The following is a 21,597-nucleotide window of genomic DNA, read 5'->3' on the forward strand; positions in this document are numbered from 1 at the left end:
CAAGCACTTCATTCATAAATAAAGCACGTCACTGATGGTCATTGTTGATTTTAAACGTGTTTTTTTTTTTCTAGCCCTTCAAACTATTTTTTTTTAAATTCTTCATTGCGTTTGTTCATGAATTTCAGGAGGATAACAAGATGATTCTGCACCCAGTGCATCTAAATCATATGTTCCTTGATCCCCCACAGTGGCATAAGACTGCATACGTTTGGCTGATAAACATCCCGGTGCTTTACTTGCTTAGTCCCTCGACACTATTTAGAAGGTGCAGGAAGTTATTTTTCCCTTTCCAACTTTATCTTCCTTGTGCGGTCAATCAATAACCCCCTCTGTAGATGAGCCAATCTACTGGAGCACCAGCAACGTGTTGCAGTGTTTGCACATCAATGTTTGCTCAATAGTACCTTGAGATAGTGAATAGATGAACTTATGTGAAAATTAAAACTTGAATATATGTAACTCACTTTGTTTTCTCCTCTCTCTTTCTCTCTCTCTCTATGTACGTTGTTCCCTTAGGTTTTTAGCTGTAGACATACAGAGGTTGGACAATGAAACTGAAACACCAGGTTTTAGACCACAATAATTTATTAGTATGGTGTAGGGCCTCCTTATGCGTCAATTCGTCTTGGGAATGACATATACAAGTCCTGCACAGTGGTCAGAGGGATTTTAAGACATTCTTCTTGCAGGATAGTGGCCAGGTCACTACGTGATACTGGTGGAGGAAAACGTTTCCTGACTCGCTCCTCCAAAACACCCCAAAGTGGCTCAATAATATTTAGATCTGATGACTGTGCAGGCCATGGGAGATGTTCAACTTCACTTTCATGTTCATCAAACTAATCTTTCACCAGTCTTGCTGTGTGTATTGGTGCATTGTCATCCTGATACACGGCACCGCCTTCAGGATACAATGTTTGAACCATTGGATGCACATGGTCCTCAAGTTCGGTAGTCCTTGGCAGTGACGCGCCCATCTAGCACAAGTATTGGGCCAAGGGAATGCCATGATATGGCAGCCCAAACCATCACTGATCCACCCCCACGCTTCACTCTGGGCATGCAACAGGTTTGGCTATAGCAGCCGGGGTTTTATGTTTTTTGGATACAATCCGGGTTAGCACCCAAACATCCCTTTCAGACAGCTTCCTCTTGCGTCCACAGTTAATCCTGTTGGATGTGGTTCGTCCTTCTTGGTGGTATGCTGACATTACCCTGGATACCATGGCTCTTGATACATCACAAAGACTTGCTGTCTTGATCACAGATGCGTCAGCAAGACGTGCACCAACAATTTGTCCTCTTTTGAACTCTGGTATGTCACCCATAATGTTGTGTGCATTTCAATATTTTGAGCAAAACCGTGCTCTTACCCTGCTAATTGAACCTTCACACTCTGCTCTTACTGGTGCAATGTGCAATCAATGAAGACTGGCTACCAGGCTGTCCAATTTAGCCATGAAACCTCCCACACTAAAATGACAGGTGTTTCAGTTTCATTGTCCAACCCCAGTACATCGAGCATCTTCCTAATTTGTATTTTCTGTATTTTCTCGAGATCTCATCCCAATCAGAACAAGCATGTCCTGTCTGTGAAGAGGTCTGCTCAAGTGTTGCAGTTTTGGTTTGATCCAGATGTCCAACTGTTAGTTTCTAGTAGGAGTAGAGAGATTTAGTTACATCCCAATAACCAGATGATCTCCAGTTTCAGGATTATACCCACGTATCCACAAATACCTTCTAGATAAAGAGCTCCACACCGATGGACATAAAACATTGAGTCTGACATTTGTCTTTAGTTTTTTTTTAAACCCTTAAGAAACGATAATGTTCTGTATAACACATTTATACTGGTACAAAATCCTTCAACATATCCACAGCTGGCAGATTGTCCGATGTTCAGTTTGTTGATATGTTGACAGGCATTCACTCATACAGTTCCAGTCAGACCTTTACATACACTCATCATGGATGTGGTCGCCATAGTAGTTTGTGCTTTCAGTGATGAAGCTGTGCTGTTCTGGGTGGCAAGACCTATACAGGATCCAAGTTGAACATTAGACACTTATACTATTATCTGCTTAAATGTCTTTAGCTATTCTCCTTGACCACAGGCTTTTCGTAGCTATTTTCAAGATTCTGGCGAAATATTTGACTTTTGTTTTTATTTTTTTTACCAGAAATCATAAAGTTCATTTAGGTTGGTTTTCTGGCACGAATCATACTTTTAGGCTAGTGCATAAATGTTCAGTAGAGATTTGGGAAGTCCTTTAGGAAGTCTTTCTAAAACTTGTTTTGTTGCGTGTTTGGGATTATGGTGCGTTGTATTTGTACTTGGAAGTCAGAATTTCCGACCTTTAAGTAGGAAATTCTAACTGGAATGCTGCCAAAAGTTGGAATAACAAGTCGGAAAGTCAGGGCAACACGACCTTATCAGACTTCAGCAAGATAGCTGCTACTTGCATTAATAGTAGTAAAACGTTTATACCATGACAGTTTTTGACACGTACTACTTTTCAGTGTTATAAGATGAGATGTTTCAACGCTCTTTATTTCCATGAAACACTGCATAGAACCGTGTTATTGTTATAAGACTGCTGTTTCAGTTGCTAGCAATACGAACAAAATCAAGCAGGAAACTGGAACGCTACAACTCTGATGAGGCAAACTCCGGCTGATGAGGTAAACTCCGGCTTCCCAGTTCCGACTTCCGAGGTTAATGGAACGCAGCATTATCGTCCTGTTGGAACTTCCTTTCTTTGACTATCTGACTCAAATTGTCACTCAGATTAAATGAAATTGATCCAGAACAACCCAAGCACCACAGAGGTTTAAGCCTGTCATAACCTGGACGATTTGGCCTGAGAAGAGCTGGACACCTTTCTGAAACTGGCAGCTGCCAACATAGACAAACCAAATGCCTTCTTTAGAAAAGTTTTACAAGACAAATGTTCAGCTGTTTGGTCACAATCACAAGAAGTGTGTTTGGAGGAGTCAATGTGAGGCTTTTAAAACTAAGACCCCTGAACAAGTTGTCAAGCATGGTGGAGGTAGCATCATGCTGAGGGTGTGTTTTGGATCCATTGGTTGTGATGGCTTGCACGAAGTGGGTGGAATACTGGATTACATCCAAATCTAACTTTTTGTTTTTAAAATTTATTGAAAATGTTTAATCATTCCTTACTGGATTAGGAACATTTGAAAAACACATTAAAGGCTTAGAAATAATTACATTCATACCTATGATACGTGTTTTCAAACGTCAAACTAGTTTTTGTTTTCATTTCTAATTGCATCCATTGCCTATATATTTATTGATGTTACATAAGCCCTTTTTTCCCCAATCAGCTGGACTAATGACTCGGTGTATAACCATGTGAAGATAGAAGGTTTGTCAGGCTTCAAATTCATGACATTTAGCACATTTTGATGTCCGTTTTAGCAACTTTTTTATATCAAGAGCGCAACTGTCAAAAGAACATCAATGTGTGAATCCCTGCTGCCGGCAGAAGGTGAACAGCTGGCGGATCACAAGAATGAAACATTTTAAATTCATGTGTGATCACTTTCTACCAAGAAGCTACAGCGTACTTTACTGCAAGCTTTATGAAGTAGGAGGGAGAATGATTCATAAAACACAATGACTTTCTGCCCTTCTAATGAGATAATTGGATCAACTGTATTTCATTTATAGGTGTAGATGTGATGTTGGAAGAAACATGCAGAATCCATAACAACGCTGCTGATCAGAAAACAAATTTGAGCGAGCCAACATCTTTGTTTGGACCTAGCTACATGTACAGAAGTCATTCATTCCACTGGGGCAGATGTTTTCCACAGTTTGTACAATACCCTTGAAGGGAAACAATGAGCCGGGATAATGTCACTGTTGCTGTTATTGCGCTCTCTCTGGAGCCCCCTGTTCACTCGTCCTCACTTCCCCTTCCTGTCTACATAAGGAAGTCAGCATTGACGGTCCTCACATATACTCATCTTCTGCATATCTCTTGTGGCATTAAGCAGAATTAGAAGGGAAGAGTGTGCTTGTGTGTAAATGCAGCTCGCTTTTCATGTTTTTCTCTCCTCGTCTGTCTATTTTTGGCAAAGGCTGGGGTTTGGGGCATCCCTATTAGCCCTGCTTGATTAAGTCATTAAAGTGGTCTACCCATTCCTAAGTGGCAGACCAAAGCTCCTGTCACACACCATCACCGTCCACCCTGGTGGAGCTATTGTCCAGCGCTCAGCGATTAAGCAATGGTTGTGTTCGCAGGCAAAGGTCGTGGCATCGGCCGGCTAACCTTTGGAACAGACAAAACCTTTGCAGTTAGGCTAATTATCTCCTCAGTTCTTGTTCACCCAACCATTGGCAGGCAATGGTGCTTATTACTTGTTTTTGTGCTAATAGATAACATGTCTCTCTTCATGGTGGAGAACAATGACTCACACTCTCCTCTTTCTGGGCATGTTATTGTTTTCTGATTGTTTTATCTGGGCTGTAACACCCAGGCAACAGAGATGTGCTGGTTTGGTATTTTAAATGAAAAAACAAATACTATTTGCTATGAATCTGCGGCTGTGCTCATATGTTTACGCACCCTGTTTCAAAATGGTTGGCAGTTTTTCGGAAAAAAATTTAAATTTCTGAAACCTTTCTTTCACTCATGGTTAGTGGTTGACTGAAGCCATTTATTATCCAACAGTGGTTTTCTCTTTCTAAATCACACCAAAAACAGAAAGTACCTGAATGATCCTGATTCAGTTTCTATAACCTGGATGTTTTGGCCTGATAACATTTGCACATGTTGATTGATCCACATGGGCTTTTGTAAAAATTAGTTTTTTACATATTTGTTAAAACTGTCACAGTAGCATATGAGACAGATGATCTATGAAAAAATCAAGCTCCTCTGGCTGCTCCCAGTAGTCCTGCTGCCATTTGCTCCCAGTCAGAAACAACCAATCAGATCCAGGAGAAATGACTCAGCAGTGTCAATTACGCTCATGTACACGCTGCTCACACCGTGTCGCAGTTCAGCGTGTACCTTCGCTCCAGATGTGTGCTGCAGATGTGCTAATGCCCAAGACCTGACGTTACAGGAAATCTGCCAACTTCCCGAGTGACACCTGCTCAGAAAAGGTAAATAGAAGAAGACCAATGACAAAAAACAAGCTTCTCGTTCACGATAGGCTCTGTACTGGAGGGAGGGCTGTAGCACAGCTAAGAGCAAGAGGGAGAGACCTATAAGGTGTGCTTGTTCGAATTTTCAGGTTAAGTCCGCGGTTTTCTCAGAACTCCCTACTGTAGCTTTAAATGTCTTTTTAAGGTGGTTGTCACCAAGGATCACTCACCAGTGATCTGTGAGCCTGCAGTGTGTGTGCGTGGGTGCGTGCGTGTGTGTGTGTGTCTATCAAAAGTCTGTGAGTTTCTGGGCTCCGGATAGATCCTAACAGACGCTCCTGCATTCAGAGCCATGGGGAAAGAGTAAATTATCATCCAAGGAACTGTGAGAGAAGGTAGTTGACGTTCATAAAAGAGGAAAAAAATAAAGATATAGAGATATATATGTATAAGATGTACACAGAATTGAGAAAGGCGGTCAGTACTGTTCAAACTCTAATTAAGAAGTGGATAACGAGGGATCCTGTTGAAACGAAGCCAAGGTCAGGTAGGCTTACAGAAATGTCAGCCACAGCCGCCAGATAAGTTGTTCAGATTGCAAAACAAAACCCTCAACTAACCCTAGCTGATAAACCGGACTCTATGAAAACTACAGAGGAATCAAGTTGATTAGTCATCAAATGAAGTTATGGGAAAGAGTAGTGGAAGCTAGACTGAGGTCAGAAGTGAGCTTTTTTGAACAGCAGTATGGTTTTATGCCAAGAAACAATTGCTATGAGGATGTTGATAAGGAAGTACAGAGAAGGTCAGAGGGAGCTGCATTGTGTGTCTGTAGATCTAGAGAAAGCATATGACAGGTTACAGAGAGAGGAGCTTTGGTATTATATCAGGACGTCCGGAGTATTAGAGAAGTAGGTTAGAGTGGTGCAGGACATGTATGAGAGAGGTAAGACACTGGTGAGGTGTGCTGCAGGCATGGCAGGGAAGTTCAAAGTGGAAGTGGGACTGCATCAAGGAGCTCTGAGCTCCTTCTTGTTTGCTGTGGTGATAGAAATCTAGAGAGATGTAGGTTTGCCCTGGAAAGAAGAGGAATGAAGGTTAGCCAGAGCAAGACAGCATACATGTGTGTGAATGAAAGGGACAAAAGTGGAGCTGTGAGATGTCGGAGATAAAGAAGGTGGAGGATTTTAAGTACGTAGGGTCAAATGTCCAGAGCAATGGTGAGGGAAGCGTGCCCAAGCAAAACAAGTGTCGGGGGTATTGTGCAAATACAGATCAGTGAGAATAAAAGGTAATGTGTATAAGATGATGGTCAGACTAGCAATGTTTTATTGTTTAGAGACAGTGGCACTGAGGAAGAGACTGGAGGCAGAGCTGGAGGTAGCAGAGATGAAGATGTTGAGGCTCTCTTTGGGAGTGACAAGGATTGATAGAATCAGAAATGAGTACGTCGGAGGGACAGCTCATGTTGGATGTGTTGGAGAAGCAGCAGAGCCCAGGCTGAGATGGTTTGGACATGTACAGAGGAGGGACAGTGAGTAAATCAGTAGAAAGATGCTGAGGCTGGAACTGTCAGGCAGGAGGCCTAGATGAAGGCCAAATGAGGAGATGTATGGATAGAGTGAAGGAGGACATAAAGGTAGTGTGTGTGAGAGAAGAAGATGCAGAAGATTGGGTTAGATGGAGACAGTTGACTTGTTGTGGCGACTTCTCAAAGGGAAAAGCTGAAAGTAACAGAAGAAGAAAAGACTCTTTGAAAAAAGCAGCGTAGCTATTTCGAGATGGACAATAAGGAGTCACTTGAAGAAAGACTGGTTGCATGGTGGTGTCGCCAGACTTGCAAAACACCAAAGAGCACCAAGACAAGCCTTAAAGTGAACTGCATCATCACAACCGTAAACACTTTGAAGGAGTCAAAAAGGCCTGTGATGAAAAGCACACAACTCCTGTGAAACACGGAGGTGAATCACTGATGGTTTGGGGTTAGGGTGGTGAACTATAAAGGCTCGTGGAGATGGGTCTAAACTGATGGCAACATGGATGTAGCATGTGATCAGAAATCCTGGGAGAAAATTAGCTCTCATTTCCCTGGAAGCTCCTCATGGGTTGTGCTTGGACGTTTCAACATGACAACGATCCAAAACACAAGGCCAAGTAAACTGGTGGTTGGCTACAGCAGGAGAAAGGGAAGGTTCTGCAGTAGCCATCTCAGGCTCCTGATCCCAGTACTATTGAGCCACTTTGGAGAGAACTCAAAACTGCTGTTCCTGCAAGACGGACCAAGAACTTACATGAACTGGAGGCTTTTTGCCAAGAAGGCTGAGCAGCTTTACGATCGGAGAAGATAAAGTGCTTCACACAAAACACTGCCCTCGATGGTGAAGGGGGCAATATGTGCTATTAAGAAATAAGTTGTGTTCACTTTTGATCAGGGTCAATTTGATAGTACTGTCCTGATTTTTATTCACCCAACCACCAAACTAGGCTAAAAGAAAAGTGTTTGTGTCATCATTCTCACACTGCCTGGGTATGTAAACCTGTGAGCTAAACTAGACGTAGGTAGGCACAATGTGTGGTAAATTCCTCCTCGTTTCTTCTTCTGCTCCTTCCATCTGTGTCCTGTCTGTCTCACCAGGTGGCTATAAAGATTGTGGATAAGACCCAGCTGGACGACGAGAACCTGAAAAAGATCTTCAGAGAGGTCCAAATCATGAAGTTGCTGAAGCACCCCCACATCATCCGCCTCTACCAGGTACACACACACCCACAGAGCCACAAACACACTCTGCTCCCATCTTACACCTGAGCCCTGCAGCCCAGCAGGAGAACCCCAGCTCCCTAAAACTAGCACCCTATTGAGGTTTCAGTGAACCTCTAGGATTGTCATTTCTGGTATATTTTGCCTTCAAAATGTCAAAAGAAGTTTAAAAACCCTCCCGTCTTTTTCTTTCGAAACTTGATGTAGAAGTTCTCGAACACCGATCGAACAGCACAGTGCACGGCAGGTCTTTGTCTATTTTAAATCTCTTGTCTGTATGCCAAACTGTGTTTACTCATCCCGTTGTGTAACCGGTGAACCGCCCATCACTGGATGCTGGCCTGTCAGAGGGTCTGTCAGTCCTTCTGGTTTTGATTTGTTTGTGTCTTTAGGTGATGGAGACGGAGAAGATGATCTATCTGGTTACAGAGTATGCCAGTGGGGGAGAGATATTCGGTAAGGGTTTTTCAGACTCTTAAAGTTGATTGTTTTTGTCATTGTCTTTCCCTTCACTGCTCCTAATTTTGGTTTTCTGTATGTTCTAACTCCAAATCAGTAAATTCTTCAAAGATATAACAAAACAAGGGAAAAGTTTTATTTTGTTTGTTGTTAGTTTTTATTGTAATTCTCGCATTAGGATGCAGTTGTTTGGTTTCAATTTTTTCTATATTTGTCAGAAAAATGGATGAAAATTATTATTTTTTTGACTTTTAATAATAAGTAGTAGTTAATCAGGGCTGAGTCAAATAAACAATTAAAATTTGAATAGTTTATATCAAATGTCACCCTCTTTTAATACCTAGGTGGTGCATTTCACAACCTAAAACGGTTAGAGTACAACTCCAGATGAACTGACCTATTACAGTGTTATCATGTATAAAATGTCACTGACTGCCAAAATGCAGAAGTGGTCTGTGGAGAAAACAAGGCGTGTCCTGAGATTGTTATCTGCATTAACTTAATCTGCTTCTGTACCTTATCAGACATGGAAACCATTTCTGTGGCATTCAGCCTCCTGCTTTTTACAGTGTTGCCTTAATTTAGTGAAGGTAGTAGATATTTGTTAAAGCAAAGGTTCGCTAATTTTAATTAGGTATAAATGTGTACTTTGACTGGGTCATTGCAGCACTTTCCCTTTGGTTACAGATATTTTACTCTGTCTTGCTGCTGAATCTGGTTTTCCTATTCTGTTAATGACCCAATCTGATCCGAACTTCAGGTAAATCTTCAGGACTCACTTTGAATGTAAAATACTTTGGTATATGGAGGAGGATACAATCGGCTGAATGAGTGCAAAGTGCCCAAGTCTTACGACTGCAGACCAAACAACATCCCCAATCATCAGCCCACCACCGCCATGTTTTGACACTTCAACAACTAGCAGATAAATTAGCAAGCACCTTGAATGTTTTAGGTGTGTGTTGAAATTGGTCTGACTGTACAGTGATGGAAACGGTTTTATAAATGTTCCTGGTTGCGGCAAGTTGCTTTCTTTAGATTTGTCATCAGGTATTTCTTTCTTTGCATTTTGGGAACACAGACCTGATCGTTGCAGAGCAGCGTGAGCAGATTTTAGCAGCTAACTGTAAAAATCTTTTTTTATGTTGAGGTTCGAGCATTTGTTGATAATCAGGTAATAAAGTGCATGGATTTGTGTGATCTGGACGGCACCTAACCTTTTGAGTCCTTGTAGAGGAGTTAGTGAATTCAGTTTTTCTTGTGTGTTAGATTTATTTACCTTTGTGACCTGGTTAGTCCAAGATATTTCTTCACTATGATCTGCATAAAACTTATGTTTTCTTACTTTTTTTTCCATGACTGTAACAGATGCCTTGTGCTTATTCTGTTCAATTTCCGTATTCGGTCTTGTTTTTACAGACCATCTGGTGGCTCATGGGCGCATGGCAGAGAAGGACGCCAGGAAGAAGTTCAAGCAGATTGTGGCAGCGGTCCACTTCTGTCACTGTCGCAACATCGTCCACAGGGACTTGAAGGCAGAGAATCTGTTACTGGACCACAACCTGAACATTAAAATTGCAGGTTTGTGTATTTCTGGAAAGGGTTTTCTTGGCAAGCGTATACTGGCATGTTCTTTTGGATCATTTTCCTGTTTTTTTTTTTTTTTTTAATAAGTTCCTCCTTTCAGAAGAGTGGTATGATTTTATTTTTCCCTCTGCGATCAGATTTTGGATTCAGCAACATGTTTTCTCGAGGCCAGCTGTTGAAGACGTGGTGTGGCAGCCCTCCTTACGCTGCTCCAGAGCTTTTTGAGGGTAAAGAGTACGATGGACCCAAAGTAGATATATGGGTAAGGGCGTCGACTAACCCATGGTGTAAAAGGTGACCCAGAAGCGAGTTTTTGTGCTCAGACTGTTTGTCTTTGTCCTCTATAGAGCTTAGGTGTGGTGTTATATGTGCTGGTGTGTGGCGCCTTACCCTTTGATGGCAGCACTCTACAAAATTTGCGAGCGCGTGTCCTCAGTGGAAAGTTCCGCATCCCTTTCTTCATGTCCACAGGTAGGTATTTATCTCCACCTTGGGACTGAACAAATACAGGAAAAAAATAACCAAACACACTATGTTTGTTTTTACACTGAAAGCACATCACAATATACATCGTCCTGCCAAAGTATTCACACCCCCCTGAACTTTGTCACATTTTGTCACGTTATAAACACCAACATCAGTGGATTTTATTGGGTGACTGAGGTGTGTGTCATTTCAACTGAAATGAATTGATTTCAGCAAAAATCCAGCTGTTCTATGAAGGCCTTAGAGGTTTGTTAGAGAACATCAGTAAACTTGAAGGCACAGCAGGACAGCTTCAATCGCCATGGAGACATTTAAAGCAGGTTTAGGGTATAAAACAATGTTCCAAGCTGTGAACAGCTCGGGGAGCTCGTTTCAATCCATCATTTGGGGATTGAAAAGATTGCGACAGAAATGCAGACCTACCAAGTCCATCTTAATTGATTAGCCTGGCAACAATGGGAAGACCAAGCGACCTAAATACAAGACATTACATTACAAAACTAGCTGGATAGAGGCCGCAGAAGCTGGAAGTTCATGTTTCAACACCGCAACAACCCTGAACATATACAAGGGTTTAGAGGGGTGCCCCAGTTCAGTCCTCGAGACTACTATCCTGCAACCTTTGGATGCATCTCTTCTCCAACACATCTGAATCAAATGAATGACCTCTGCAGAGCTGAATGACCGACTGCTTGATGAGAGAATTCGACCATCTGATTCAGGTGTGCTGGAGAAGGGATGCATCTAAAAGTTGCAGGACTGTAGCTGTCGAGGATTGAATACGGGCACCCGTCTCTCAATGCACAGCTGGCGGAGATCTACCCTATATGACTCACAGCTGTAATTTCAGTAAAAGATGGTTCTACGAGTAATTGACTCAACGAGGCTAAACACAAATGAACGCCACTGTTGAGCTTATTTTGTTAGGTTGCTTAAATCCGGTCTCAAATCTTGGGGTTGGTGTTTAGTTTGGCTTCAGACTCTCCTGACTCTGCTATGTTTGTGTGTTTATTGCAGACTGTGAGTACTTAATTAGACACATGTTAGTTCTGGAGCCCAGCAGACGGTTGAGTATGGAGCAGATCTGCAAGAACAAGTGGATGAGACAAGGAGACCCAGACCCAGATTTTGACAGGGTGAGACCTTACTCTAACGATAAAACCAAACATATAACACTTGAATTTTCCCCCCAATTTCTCTTATTACCAACATCTCCTTTGATCATTTTCAGAAAAAAAAGCAAATTTGCTTCATGCTGCCTGTGTTTCCTTTCAGTTGATAGCGGAGTGCGAGCAGGTGAAGACAGAGAGAGAGATAGAGCTCATCAATGAGCAGGTGCTGATGGCCATGTCTGAGACGGGGTTGGACCGGGAGCGCACAATTCAGGTGGGGCACCACTCCCTCATATTCATACATCTCAGTTAGTTTATACTCGCACGAAATTGGCTCATTCATTGTTTCCTCTCCAGTCCCTGCAATCAGATGCTTACGATCACTACAGTGCCATCTACAGTCTGCTCGCTGAACGCCTCAAGAAACACAAGACGCTGCGTGTCGCACCGCCCCCACCCCGTTCCATTAGCTACCCTCTAAACGCCGTTCAGGTGAGCCGTTTTCTGTCTCTCGGTTTGGGCGTTGACGTGCTGATTGCTAAGAGTTTACGGAGCAAAGCTCTACTGCAACAGTTATATTGCTTTGGTAACATTTGATGCCTCTTTTTCTCAAAATATAAATTTCACAAACATATCTAGTGATTAAGAAACACAGCTCATCATCACACATTTCTACATAAATGGCAGGCTGCACCCATGGAGAGAATGAAAAGGTGTGACCTGCATTAACATCCGATCTACTTCTGGAATATTAAGGACAACAGAACAATGCCACCGACTTTTTATTTTTGTTGAACAAATCTGGAATTTATTTAGGTATATTATATGAAGCTCTTACCCATCACCTCTATGCAGTTTGAGTTTAGCTCTGATTCGGAGGATGAAACAATTTTACTGACCCGTTACATATAGAAGCTGTTTTGTCAGATTTGGAAATGCATTTTCTAATTATTGGGTATAAAATCTGCAAATCTATTGAGCTTTTAGGTAAAAGTAAACATTGCTCTTAAGCATCAGGGCTTAGTTGTAGTAGTTGAATAAAAATGTGCAATGCAGTTTTTTTCCCCCACTGTAGGTAAAGTGCACTTTCTTCGGCACAAAGGACACAGTAGCTATGTTTACGTGCGCAACATTCCTTGATCGGATTGAAGATTGAAAAAAACAATCAGAACACGCAGTTTATATGGGCAGAAAATCAAACGATCTATTTATGACGTGTGTTTACATGCACCACGCTTTATTTAGAATAGGAGCACCTTGACATGTGTAGAATTGTCAAATTTGCCTAAAATAACCATAGAAGAAGTTGTGCTGGAGTTCTAAATGTTCTGAGCAGCCAGAATGGATCCAGGCCAGGCAGTAAAGACATTAAAAACAGTGTAGAAGGTTGTTTGACTTGTAAGTTTCAATTATTACAAAAGTGACCAAAACATGTTCACTTTATGAATTTTACATCAAACAAGTGGATTTATGTATAAAATGTATGTTATGGTTTCATTGAAATATTAGAAGTGAATTAAGTTGGGTCCCAAACAGTCTGACGAAGCAGAGAATTTATTATTCCGTCCGTCTGTCTGTTCCTCCATCATTATCGGTTCATGGTGAACTTTTCTATTTATACATTAGGGCAACATTTGGACTAGTAAGGTCTAATATTTGATCATAAAAATGTGTGGGAATAAAATATTTATCTGCTTCTAATTTAAGCAGAAATGGGCTTTTATGTCTGCAAAGGTCTACATTTTAGTCAGCAGAGATTTACATGAGTTAATCTGTCATGTCTGTCCACAGGAGTCCATAAGTTTTAACCCACATCTGTCAATCTCACTGCTCTAAGAAGATTGCATTGAAAGTTGCACAATCCTCGACATAACCTGCATGTGTGTGTGTGTGTGTGTGTGTGTGTGTGTGTGTGTGTGTGTGTGTGTGTGTGTGTGTGTGTGTTCATTCCCAGCAGACAGACCAACAAGGTAATCCTGTTAGCATGACCGTGCCCCATGTCCAGCTCATCAACCCAGAGAACCAAATCGTGGAGGTGAGTCAGCTATGAACTCTTCATGGGTTGTTGTTGTTTTTCAGCCTGAAACCGTCTACTTGGGAAGAAAGCAAAAGGAAGTCAGATATGAAACTACCTTTACTTTTTCAAAGTTGGACCTGTCGAATTGCTGACTTCCTGTCGAGTATTTCTGCTGCTGTTACTTCTGTTTACTATGTTTGCGTTGACTCAAACTCTCCTCCCCAGACTGTTATCAGTCACAATCACACATGCATGCACACTTAGACATAACACGGAGAAGCTCTGACTCACAAGCGCTGAACCAGGAGAGCGTATCGGCGTGCAGATTCACAGCAGAGATTTTAATGGAAGGCTCATAGATATTCTACAGAAATATACTGGAATTCATTTAAGTTTTTGTACTTTTTTTATTTTAGTTGAGCCACTTAGACTTCCAAACTAGATTCATAATATCTAAATCTCTGTGTGTGTGTGTGTGTGTGTGTGTGTGTGTGTGTGGGTGTGTGTGTGTTAAGCCTGATGGCAACATGGCCCTGGACAGTGATGAAGGGGAGGAGCCGTCTCCAGAGGCCATGGCTCGCTACCTTTCAATGAGGCGGCACACTGTGGGGGTACCAGACCAAAGGTAACATATCAAACAACCTTTTTAGGTCTGTTTCTAATTTTGTAACACATTTTTCTTAAATGTTTGTTTGAAATTCAATACTTAAACTACCTTTTCCCATTAGAACCACAAACCTCAGGGTATTTTACTGCATTTTTACATGATGGACCAAAACTATGGGGTGCAAGCAGAATATTATGCCTGATTTTTAGATTTATTTGCAAATAAAAATCTGAAACGTGTGGCATGCAGTTGTATTCAGCCATCCTTTACTCTGATGTCTCCAAATGAAATCTAGTCTGCCTTCAGGACTTGTGTGTGATTTAATCCCAGCAGTAATCCAGCTTTTCTGTGAAGGCCTCCGAGGTTAGGGAACAAAATGATGATCAAGGAACACAGCACGACAGTTCAGAGATGAAGTTGTGGAGAAGTTTGAGTTAAAGTTGGTCTAGAAAACAAGATCATAAATTGTAGACATCAACTGGACATCTTTTAATCCATCATCATGTTGAACAAAATTGGTGAGGAAAGCATTAATCAGAGATGCAGCCTAGAAGACCTATGGTACCTCTGGAGGAGCTGCAGAGATCCGTAGCTCAGATTGGAGATTCAGTTGACAGAACAACTATCTAGTGGGAAGAGGAAAGACACTGTTGAAGAAAGAAAAGAAGGAAAGAAAAAAGTCCAGTTATAAATTTGCCTCACGACATCAGAGAAGGTGCACCAATCAGAGACCAAAATAAAAGTCTCACCAATCTCCAGTCCTGAAAAGTAACGAATCTGATTTCTAATATTTCTCAGTCTGAATAAGTTATAGAAAAAGAAATTTGGTTCTCTGGACTTTAATATCTTAAAACAGAAATCTGAATTTTAGAAAAGTGAGAGATTATTTATGTTGTTTTATATCCAGGGGAAGTTTTTGAATTGGCACTTTAAAACATCTAAAGTCATTTATCGTTTGGGTTTCTAGTCAGTGAGTTATGCCATAAAATAAAGTTGACCTCATACAATGGATGGAGCTAAATACGGGATACTCCTAGAAGAAAACCTGCTCAAATCCGAAAAATACTTAAGAGCGACTTTAGGCTACAGTGATTTAATTTTAACAAAGCTTATTTGTGAGTAAGAATGGCCTAGTCTAAGTCCAGACGTAAATCCATAGGATTGAAAGAAATTTCAGTCTCTAGATGTGCGAAGCTGGAAGAGACGTACTTAATTAAAGCAAAAGCTGGTTCTACGAAGCACATCACTCTTCTCTGGTATTTATTTGTAAAAAATAAAAATGTTACATTTTCCTTCCATTTCACAGTTATGTCCAGCAGCATTTATTGCATGAATCCCTGATTATATTCATTGAAAAATGTTGAAACGTTGAAGAGGTGTGAATACCTTTACCAGACTTCACATCTGTATGATGTTGGACTGTTTTTCCCCCTGATCTGACACCTGCATTAATGAAATATGGTTTTATACCACTGCTTTCAAATGATGCTGAAAGATATAAACAAATTAAATAGAAAAACCTCCAGCTGTTCGGTAAGTAGAAAAGAAAAGAATCTGTTAAAAGTCCGGAAAAGCAAAGTGTTCTTGGTGGTGCTGGATGCATGGGAGAGTTTGGGTTTGTGGGGGTGGAAAAGTAAACACCTGCTGACTAACTTCTACCTGCTTCCATCACAGGACAGAGATGCAGGAGGATCTCCAAAAGCTTCCACCAGGTTTCCCTCGTGGTGTAATCCCCCAGCCCCCCTTCCCCCAACTTGTCCCCACTATGGCCCAAATGCACACTCTCATGCCCACACAGAGCCTGCAGCCTACACAGCAGCTGGAGTACAAGGTACAGTCACCGGGTTTAGACTGGCTTTGTTTTTGTTTTTCTATTTGTGGAAACCATCATGATTAATTTTCCCTGTAATCTGTATTGTGTGACTTCCGATGCTGCAGGAGCAATCGCTGCTGCAGCCGCCTACTCTGCAGCTGCTCAACGGCATGGGCCCCCTGGGTCGAAGAGCTTCCGACGGCGGGGCCAACATTCAGCTACATGCTCAGCTCCTGAAAAGGCCTCGAGGACCCTCACCGCTTGTCGCCAGCCCGGTGAGGGTCCAGATTTCTCCGTGCTTGTGTTTGTCTGCTCGTGTGCCAAACTTGTTTGACCAGTAAACTCTTTGCCTCTCTCAGCATCCTAATACCGCTGTAGCTCCTGTGGATGAGGAGGGTTCAGACGGAGAGCCAGACCAAGAGGCAGTGCAAAGGTAACCCATGGCGAAGGGTTTTTGTCCTAATGGTATTCATTATAGAGATGCTGTCTGAACAGGGAAATGCTGAAATCTCATTGCCTTTGAGAAGAAGTTAGAGATACTAGATTATTATGAACATAAGGATTCATGCCTTTCGGAAAGCATATTTAGCCTCAGTTTCTATTAAAGATAAAATGCTTGCATAGAACGGGCTTAAAACAATTTCTGATGTGATTTCAAGGTTTTACTATAAAATAAATTGTGGAATTTGTCGCTGGGTTGAGAAGTGTGGGCTGAGGTTTTCAGCTGCTCCCCTTCAGACTGCATGGTCTACACTCCTTGCCGGTGTCCTGGGTTGCTGGGAGTGAGTGCCTTCAGGCTGCTCTGCTTTCCTCTCCCCCCCCCCCTTGGGAGGTGGCCACTGTGCTGTGGTGCTTATCCCATCTTTTCTTCTTTCTCCATCACGCAAGTGCCTTCTGCCGCCATCCCGGAGCGATTCTGCCATCCGTTCTCTCTCTGACCCAGAGCTTCTTTATCTTTCTCATCTGCGTAAATGCCAAATTATTCTGTGGACTTTTTTCACCCTTTATCACACAGCTTTGCTAACTCTGAAGCTTGCCAAAGCAGCGACCGCAAAGGAAAGAAAAAGCAACTAGCCCAATCCTTTAATTGGAAGCTGGGTGGTTGTTTGAATCCCATAAAGCCTTAACATCCATCTGTGATGTCATTTTATTTGATGTTTTCTGATTGGCTAAGATGATATGAATGATGGCACCTATTGGCAGAGGTGGGAAGGGCTGGGCCTCCCCCCTCCCTCCATCCCTGTAAGCCAATGAGGACAGAGAGCTGACCAGTGCTGCTTCCTGTCTCCCATCCTCACCCCGTCCTCCTCCCCCCTTCCTGCGGCCCAGGTACCTGGCGAACCGCTCCAAGCGGCACACGACGCACGTGCTCCCAAGCACATCGCATGGCGAGCCCTCGACAGAGTCACAGCGGCCCCAGGGCCCCCGCCAGAGGGGCGGCTGGGTGCCTGACACATATGCCCGGTGAGGGGACACGCCCACTCTGAGCTGTATACACACCAACACACTCCCACACACAGAGTCCCATTCACACACTGAAAAAAAGGGCACATCGAGGCTGACTGGTTATCACTCACTCACATGGATGAGGAAGCACCAGGTGACGGGTTCCTTCCAGGGAGGGCGATAGTTAGAGATGCACCGATCAGTTTTGTGGCCGCCTTCCTGTCTCTGATTATTGTAAAGCTTTCACCTGCAGATACTAGTTTTTAGCAAGTCCGATTTCTCTTTAAGAACTAAAATCGACAGCAATCAAAGAATGTTTTGTAGCCTTCCAGCTGTCAGTGGCCATTAACTATTTATATCAGCAGCAGAACCAACAAGAGAGAGAGAGAAAAGCTGTTCCACTAATATTTTAAGCTCTGTTTATCATGTCATATTAGTGATTAGCTGCAATTAGTTTTACTAACTGTGAAGAGCACCGGCTAAACGGACAAAAACTCACCACACAGGACCGGGTCATTCAAACTGACAGGCTCCGCCCACTGTTAATTACCCCTACCTGGGCGATAAACAACCAGGTGAATCGTAAGCAAACGATTCCCCACTTGTTACATCCTGTCTCGATGACTGTAGCTGGTAAGGGGAGCCAACACAGCACGGAAACGTCTGCAAATATGATTTCATTTAATTCATTTAATTATTTAATTACATTCAGGATGAACTCCATCTGTCCAGAGGAGGCACACAGTAAGCAGGCAGAAGCAGGTCCTTATGAGCAATAGCACGTAGCACTCATGCTACTGACTGGTAAAAAACATAACACAGACCCAAGCGATAGGGTCACAGTACGTTTTCCCTAAACCAGGGGTCATCGACCTTTACAACCCCCTGCTCCTGTTGATTTAGATTTATCTAGGGCTTGAAAACCAGCACCAGTTTTTTAAAAATAGATGGCTTATCAGACTTTATATTTGCCTATTGTGCAAAATGTACTTATAATTCAGTGAAAGGACCACTCTCCATGTTGGTTTCAGGACTAAGAATGTTCACTGACAGGAAAAAGATGAGAAGATGAAAAATCGGTTGATTCGGGCCACCAGCCGATTAATGGACGCGTCCTTGGTGAATAACACCTTGCAGATAGTGAGAGAAGTAGTGCGTAGCACAGGGAAGGCATGCACCCAGGAATTGACCGCACAGGACCGTCTGTGTGAACATTTCGTTTAACATGAAACACATTTTTGTCTCTCCTTTTGTTGTTTTTACATAATTTTCTTCCACTTTAGTTTAGCGTTTTTTTTTTATCGTTGACTGATACATTTCTGATATATTATGTCTGTAAATCTTTATATTTGACTACATCAGGCAACTGGAACCTGAGTTAAACATGGGGTTTGGTTGAATTATCCACGCCCTGAAAAAGTCGCTAAAGAAAACCTGTGCTTCACCGTTCATTATTTGCATGATGAAAGGAATCACAACAAACCTTTAACTGGATTTGTTTTTAAATCTCTCAGTTCTGGGAATTTGGACATGCATTTTTTGCACATTTTTTCTGCATTATGACCTTGGAGTCAGAGGTTGGAAGATCTTACATGTGTGTTTCTGTGTCTCTGACTGAATGTGTCTGTGTGTGTTGTTGTGTTTGTGTTACGTGTCGGGTTGTGTCACGCTTTACGTGGATGTGCGTATATGTGTGCCCCTGTTTGTCTGTGCCCCTCCCCCTCCCCCACCTGTTTCAGATCCACCTACAAGGACTGTAACACCCTACATCTCCCCATGGAGCGCTTCTCCCCTGTCAGGCGCTTCTCTGACGGCGCCGCTTCCATCCAGGCCTTCAAGGCTCATCTGGAGAACAGCAGCCTCATTAAGCAGCTCAAGCAGGTGCATCATTTGATTTGATTGGGGGGGGGGGCAATCCATTGTGGCTTCGTTTTTCTTCGTTTATGACGAAGTTACATTAACTTTTGTTTTGGTAGGGTCTTTTTTTTTATCATGCCATATGGCTCATTTCTTCACTTTGGTATTTTTTAAGGGAGAAAGTTTTATATTTTGCTTTGAAAAAAGTATTGATATAAAGATCTGATATAAAGGTTCTACCCGCAAACTTCAATGGGTTTTACTGGGATTGTATGTGATAGACCAGCACAAAGTAGTGCATAATTATTGATGTGCTTTTTAAAGTCTTTGCAATTAAAAAAACTGGAGCTACGACTACAACTCCAGATCTTGTTGGGTACGTCTCCAACAGCTTGACTGTTTAGAGACGGGAACCTTTACCAATTAGGCTTTTGCTAAATGTTGTATATCTGACTCTTGGTTTAGGGTCATTCAGCTCCAGACTGAAGGCTTCTTCATCTTCAGTTTCTAGCTCCATCCGACTTCCCATGGACTCTTTTTTTTTTTTTGGGTACATGGACTGTGGCCAACAGGACTTTGTTTTAACAATGATTTGCTTCTTGCCACTCTTCCAAAAAGGTCAGATTTGTGGAGTGCACAGCTTATAGCTGTTCTGTCAACGCTTTCTCCTCCCTGAGCTGTGGATCACTGCAGCTCCTCCTGTGCTACCGTGGGCCCCTTTGCCTTCTTCTCTGATTGATGCTGTCCCCACCAGGTCAGGGCACAGTCATGTCTCGTTAGGTTTGCAGTTATATCACTCTTTCCATTTTCACGATAATGGATTGAAAGGAGCTTTCTTCCTGACCTGCCTGCTGAGTTCCTTAATCTTCATGATTCTGCTTGTTCACTAATGTTCTCTAACAAACCTCTAAGGCCTTCATAGAGCAGCTGCTTTTATACTGAGATGAAATTGCACTCATAATGTTTCTGAAAGTGCAGTTTATTATGTACACAGATGGACTCGATTTCATAATCAGATTCCTTCTGAAGGCAATTGATTGCATTTAGGGGTATGATGGTAAAGAGGCTGAATCCATATACAAGGCACACTTTTTACATTTACTTTGGAAAAAAATAAACCTGAACCGACACATAGTTTTCCTTCCACTTCATAGTTAAGCACTACTCTGTGTTGGCTTCGTAAAATCCCAATACAATGCATTGAAGGTTCTGGTTGGATTATGACAAAAGTGAAAAAAGTGGGTTTAAGTACTTTTACAAGACACACAAGTGTATTTTTGTAACATTGAACTTGGCTGCAATAATGATAAAATGCTTATAGCTCTGTTTTAAAACAAGAAATCTGTTCTAGGGATTCAGTAAATATTTTTCCAATCATGATGCTGGTCAGAGCCGTTTCTGGTTGCTGGTCTTAACATAGAAAAACAAACTAGCATTTGTTCCAAAGGAAGCAAGCCCGTCGTTGCCACAAGTAACATCATGAGGAGCTGTAGATGCATCGTAAAAAATCCAAAGAGACCATTTATGTAACGGGATCCTTCCTGTCTGATACTTTGCTTCTTCTCTCCGTTTTGCACACTATTGTGGCCTCATTGTGAATGTGACACTGAGCAGCATTTAGAAAGATTAGATCAGACTGAGGCTCTGACCTGGGAAAACCCACAAGCTGCCTTTTGAGACATCACATCATCCGCAGAGAACCTGCAGTAGGATTACTTCTCTGAGGCGTAGGCAGGGAAAGGGATGATCATCATGTTGGCAGCAGGTGCTCCATCTTAGGCCTGCACTGGTGTGCTGGGATTATCATTACTCAAGTGTCCCATGGGTCAATAGGGTTAGAGGGCAGGGTTACATTAACTCCTCTAACCAACAAGAGGGTCATGTGGATGATATGCAGATTGCAGGGGGAGGGCAGATTAGCACATGCTGGCTGTCCAGCGGGTCTTGGAAGCTGTTTTCATGCATTGCAGAGCAAAAATAACAGTAGTTTAATAAAGTATCAAGATCCAAATAATGGCTTAGTTTGAGTCCACAATATCTAAAATAGTGTTTCTTTAGAAAACTTGTCACATTCAGTTGCAAGCATTCAAACTGGTCTGGTAATGGTTCATCAAGGTGATCGCATACCTTTGTCGAATCAAGTGCAAGCATTGATATAAAATACTTGTCATGTCTGTGTTGGAAATAGGAGTGTGAGCAGCTCCAGAAGAAGTATGCTGCCCAGCAGGATGAACGGTTCTTTGAACACACCCAGCAGCAGCACATCCTTTACCAGCAAGAGCAACAGATCCTTCACCAGCAAATCCAGGTACCCGTAGCTCGCTGTAAAGCTG

At 42.3% G+C, this 21,597-nt stretch overlaps 1 protein-coding gene across 4 annotated transcripts in view; it reads left to right on the forward strand.

Annotated features, from left to right (window-relative positions):
- Positions 1-21,597, forward strand: part of sik3 (SIK family kinase 3) — a 47,885-nt gene that overhangs the window by 13,831 nt on the left and 12,457 nt on the right. For 2 of the 4 annotated variants that reach the window (XM_047391027.1, XM_047391025.1), the window contains exons 2-17: positions 7,758-7,874; positions 8,273-8,336; positions 9,759-9,920; positions 10,064-10,188; positions 10,274-10,397; positions 11,430-11,548; positions 11,688-11,798; positions 11,882-12,016; positions 13,479-13,559; positions 14,057-14,166; positions 15,823-15,979; positions 16,087-16,236; positions 16,321-16,394; positions 17,291-17,425; positions 19,147-19,288; positions 21,453-21,572. In XM_047391027.1, coding sequence (XP_047246983.1) covers positions 7,758-7,874; positions 8,273-8,336; positions 9,759-9,920; positions 10,064-10,188; positions 10,274-10,397; positions 11,430-11,548; positions 11,688-11,798; positions 11,882-12,016; positions 13,479-13,559; positions 14,057-14,166; positions 15,823-15,979; positions 16,087-16,236; positions 16,321-16,394; positions 17,291-17,425; positions 19,147-19,288; positions 21,453-21,572 — 1,926 coding nt within the window. The remainder of the gene's footprint in view (positions 1-7,757; positions 7,875-8,272; positions 8,337-9,758; positions 9,921-10,063; positions 10,189-10,273; positions 10,398-11,429; positions 11,549-11,687; positions 11,799-11,881; positions 12,017-13,478; positions 13,560-14,056; positions 14,167-15,822; positions 15,980-16,086; positions 16,237-16,320; positions 16,395-17,290; positions 17,426-19,146; positions 19,289-21,452; positions 21,573-21,597) is intronic. The other 2 variants (XM_047391026.1, XM_047391028.1) reach the window with 2 other exon arrangements.

This window comes from Girardinichthys multiradiatus, chromosome 18 (assembly GCF_021462225.1).
Source record: "Girardinichthys multiradiatus isolate DD_20200921_A chromosome 18, DD_fGirMul_XY1, whole genome shotgun sequence".
NCBI lineage: Eukaryota > Metazoa > Chordata > Actinopteri > Cyprinodontiformes > Goodeidae > Girardinichthys > Girardinichthys multiradiatus.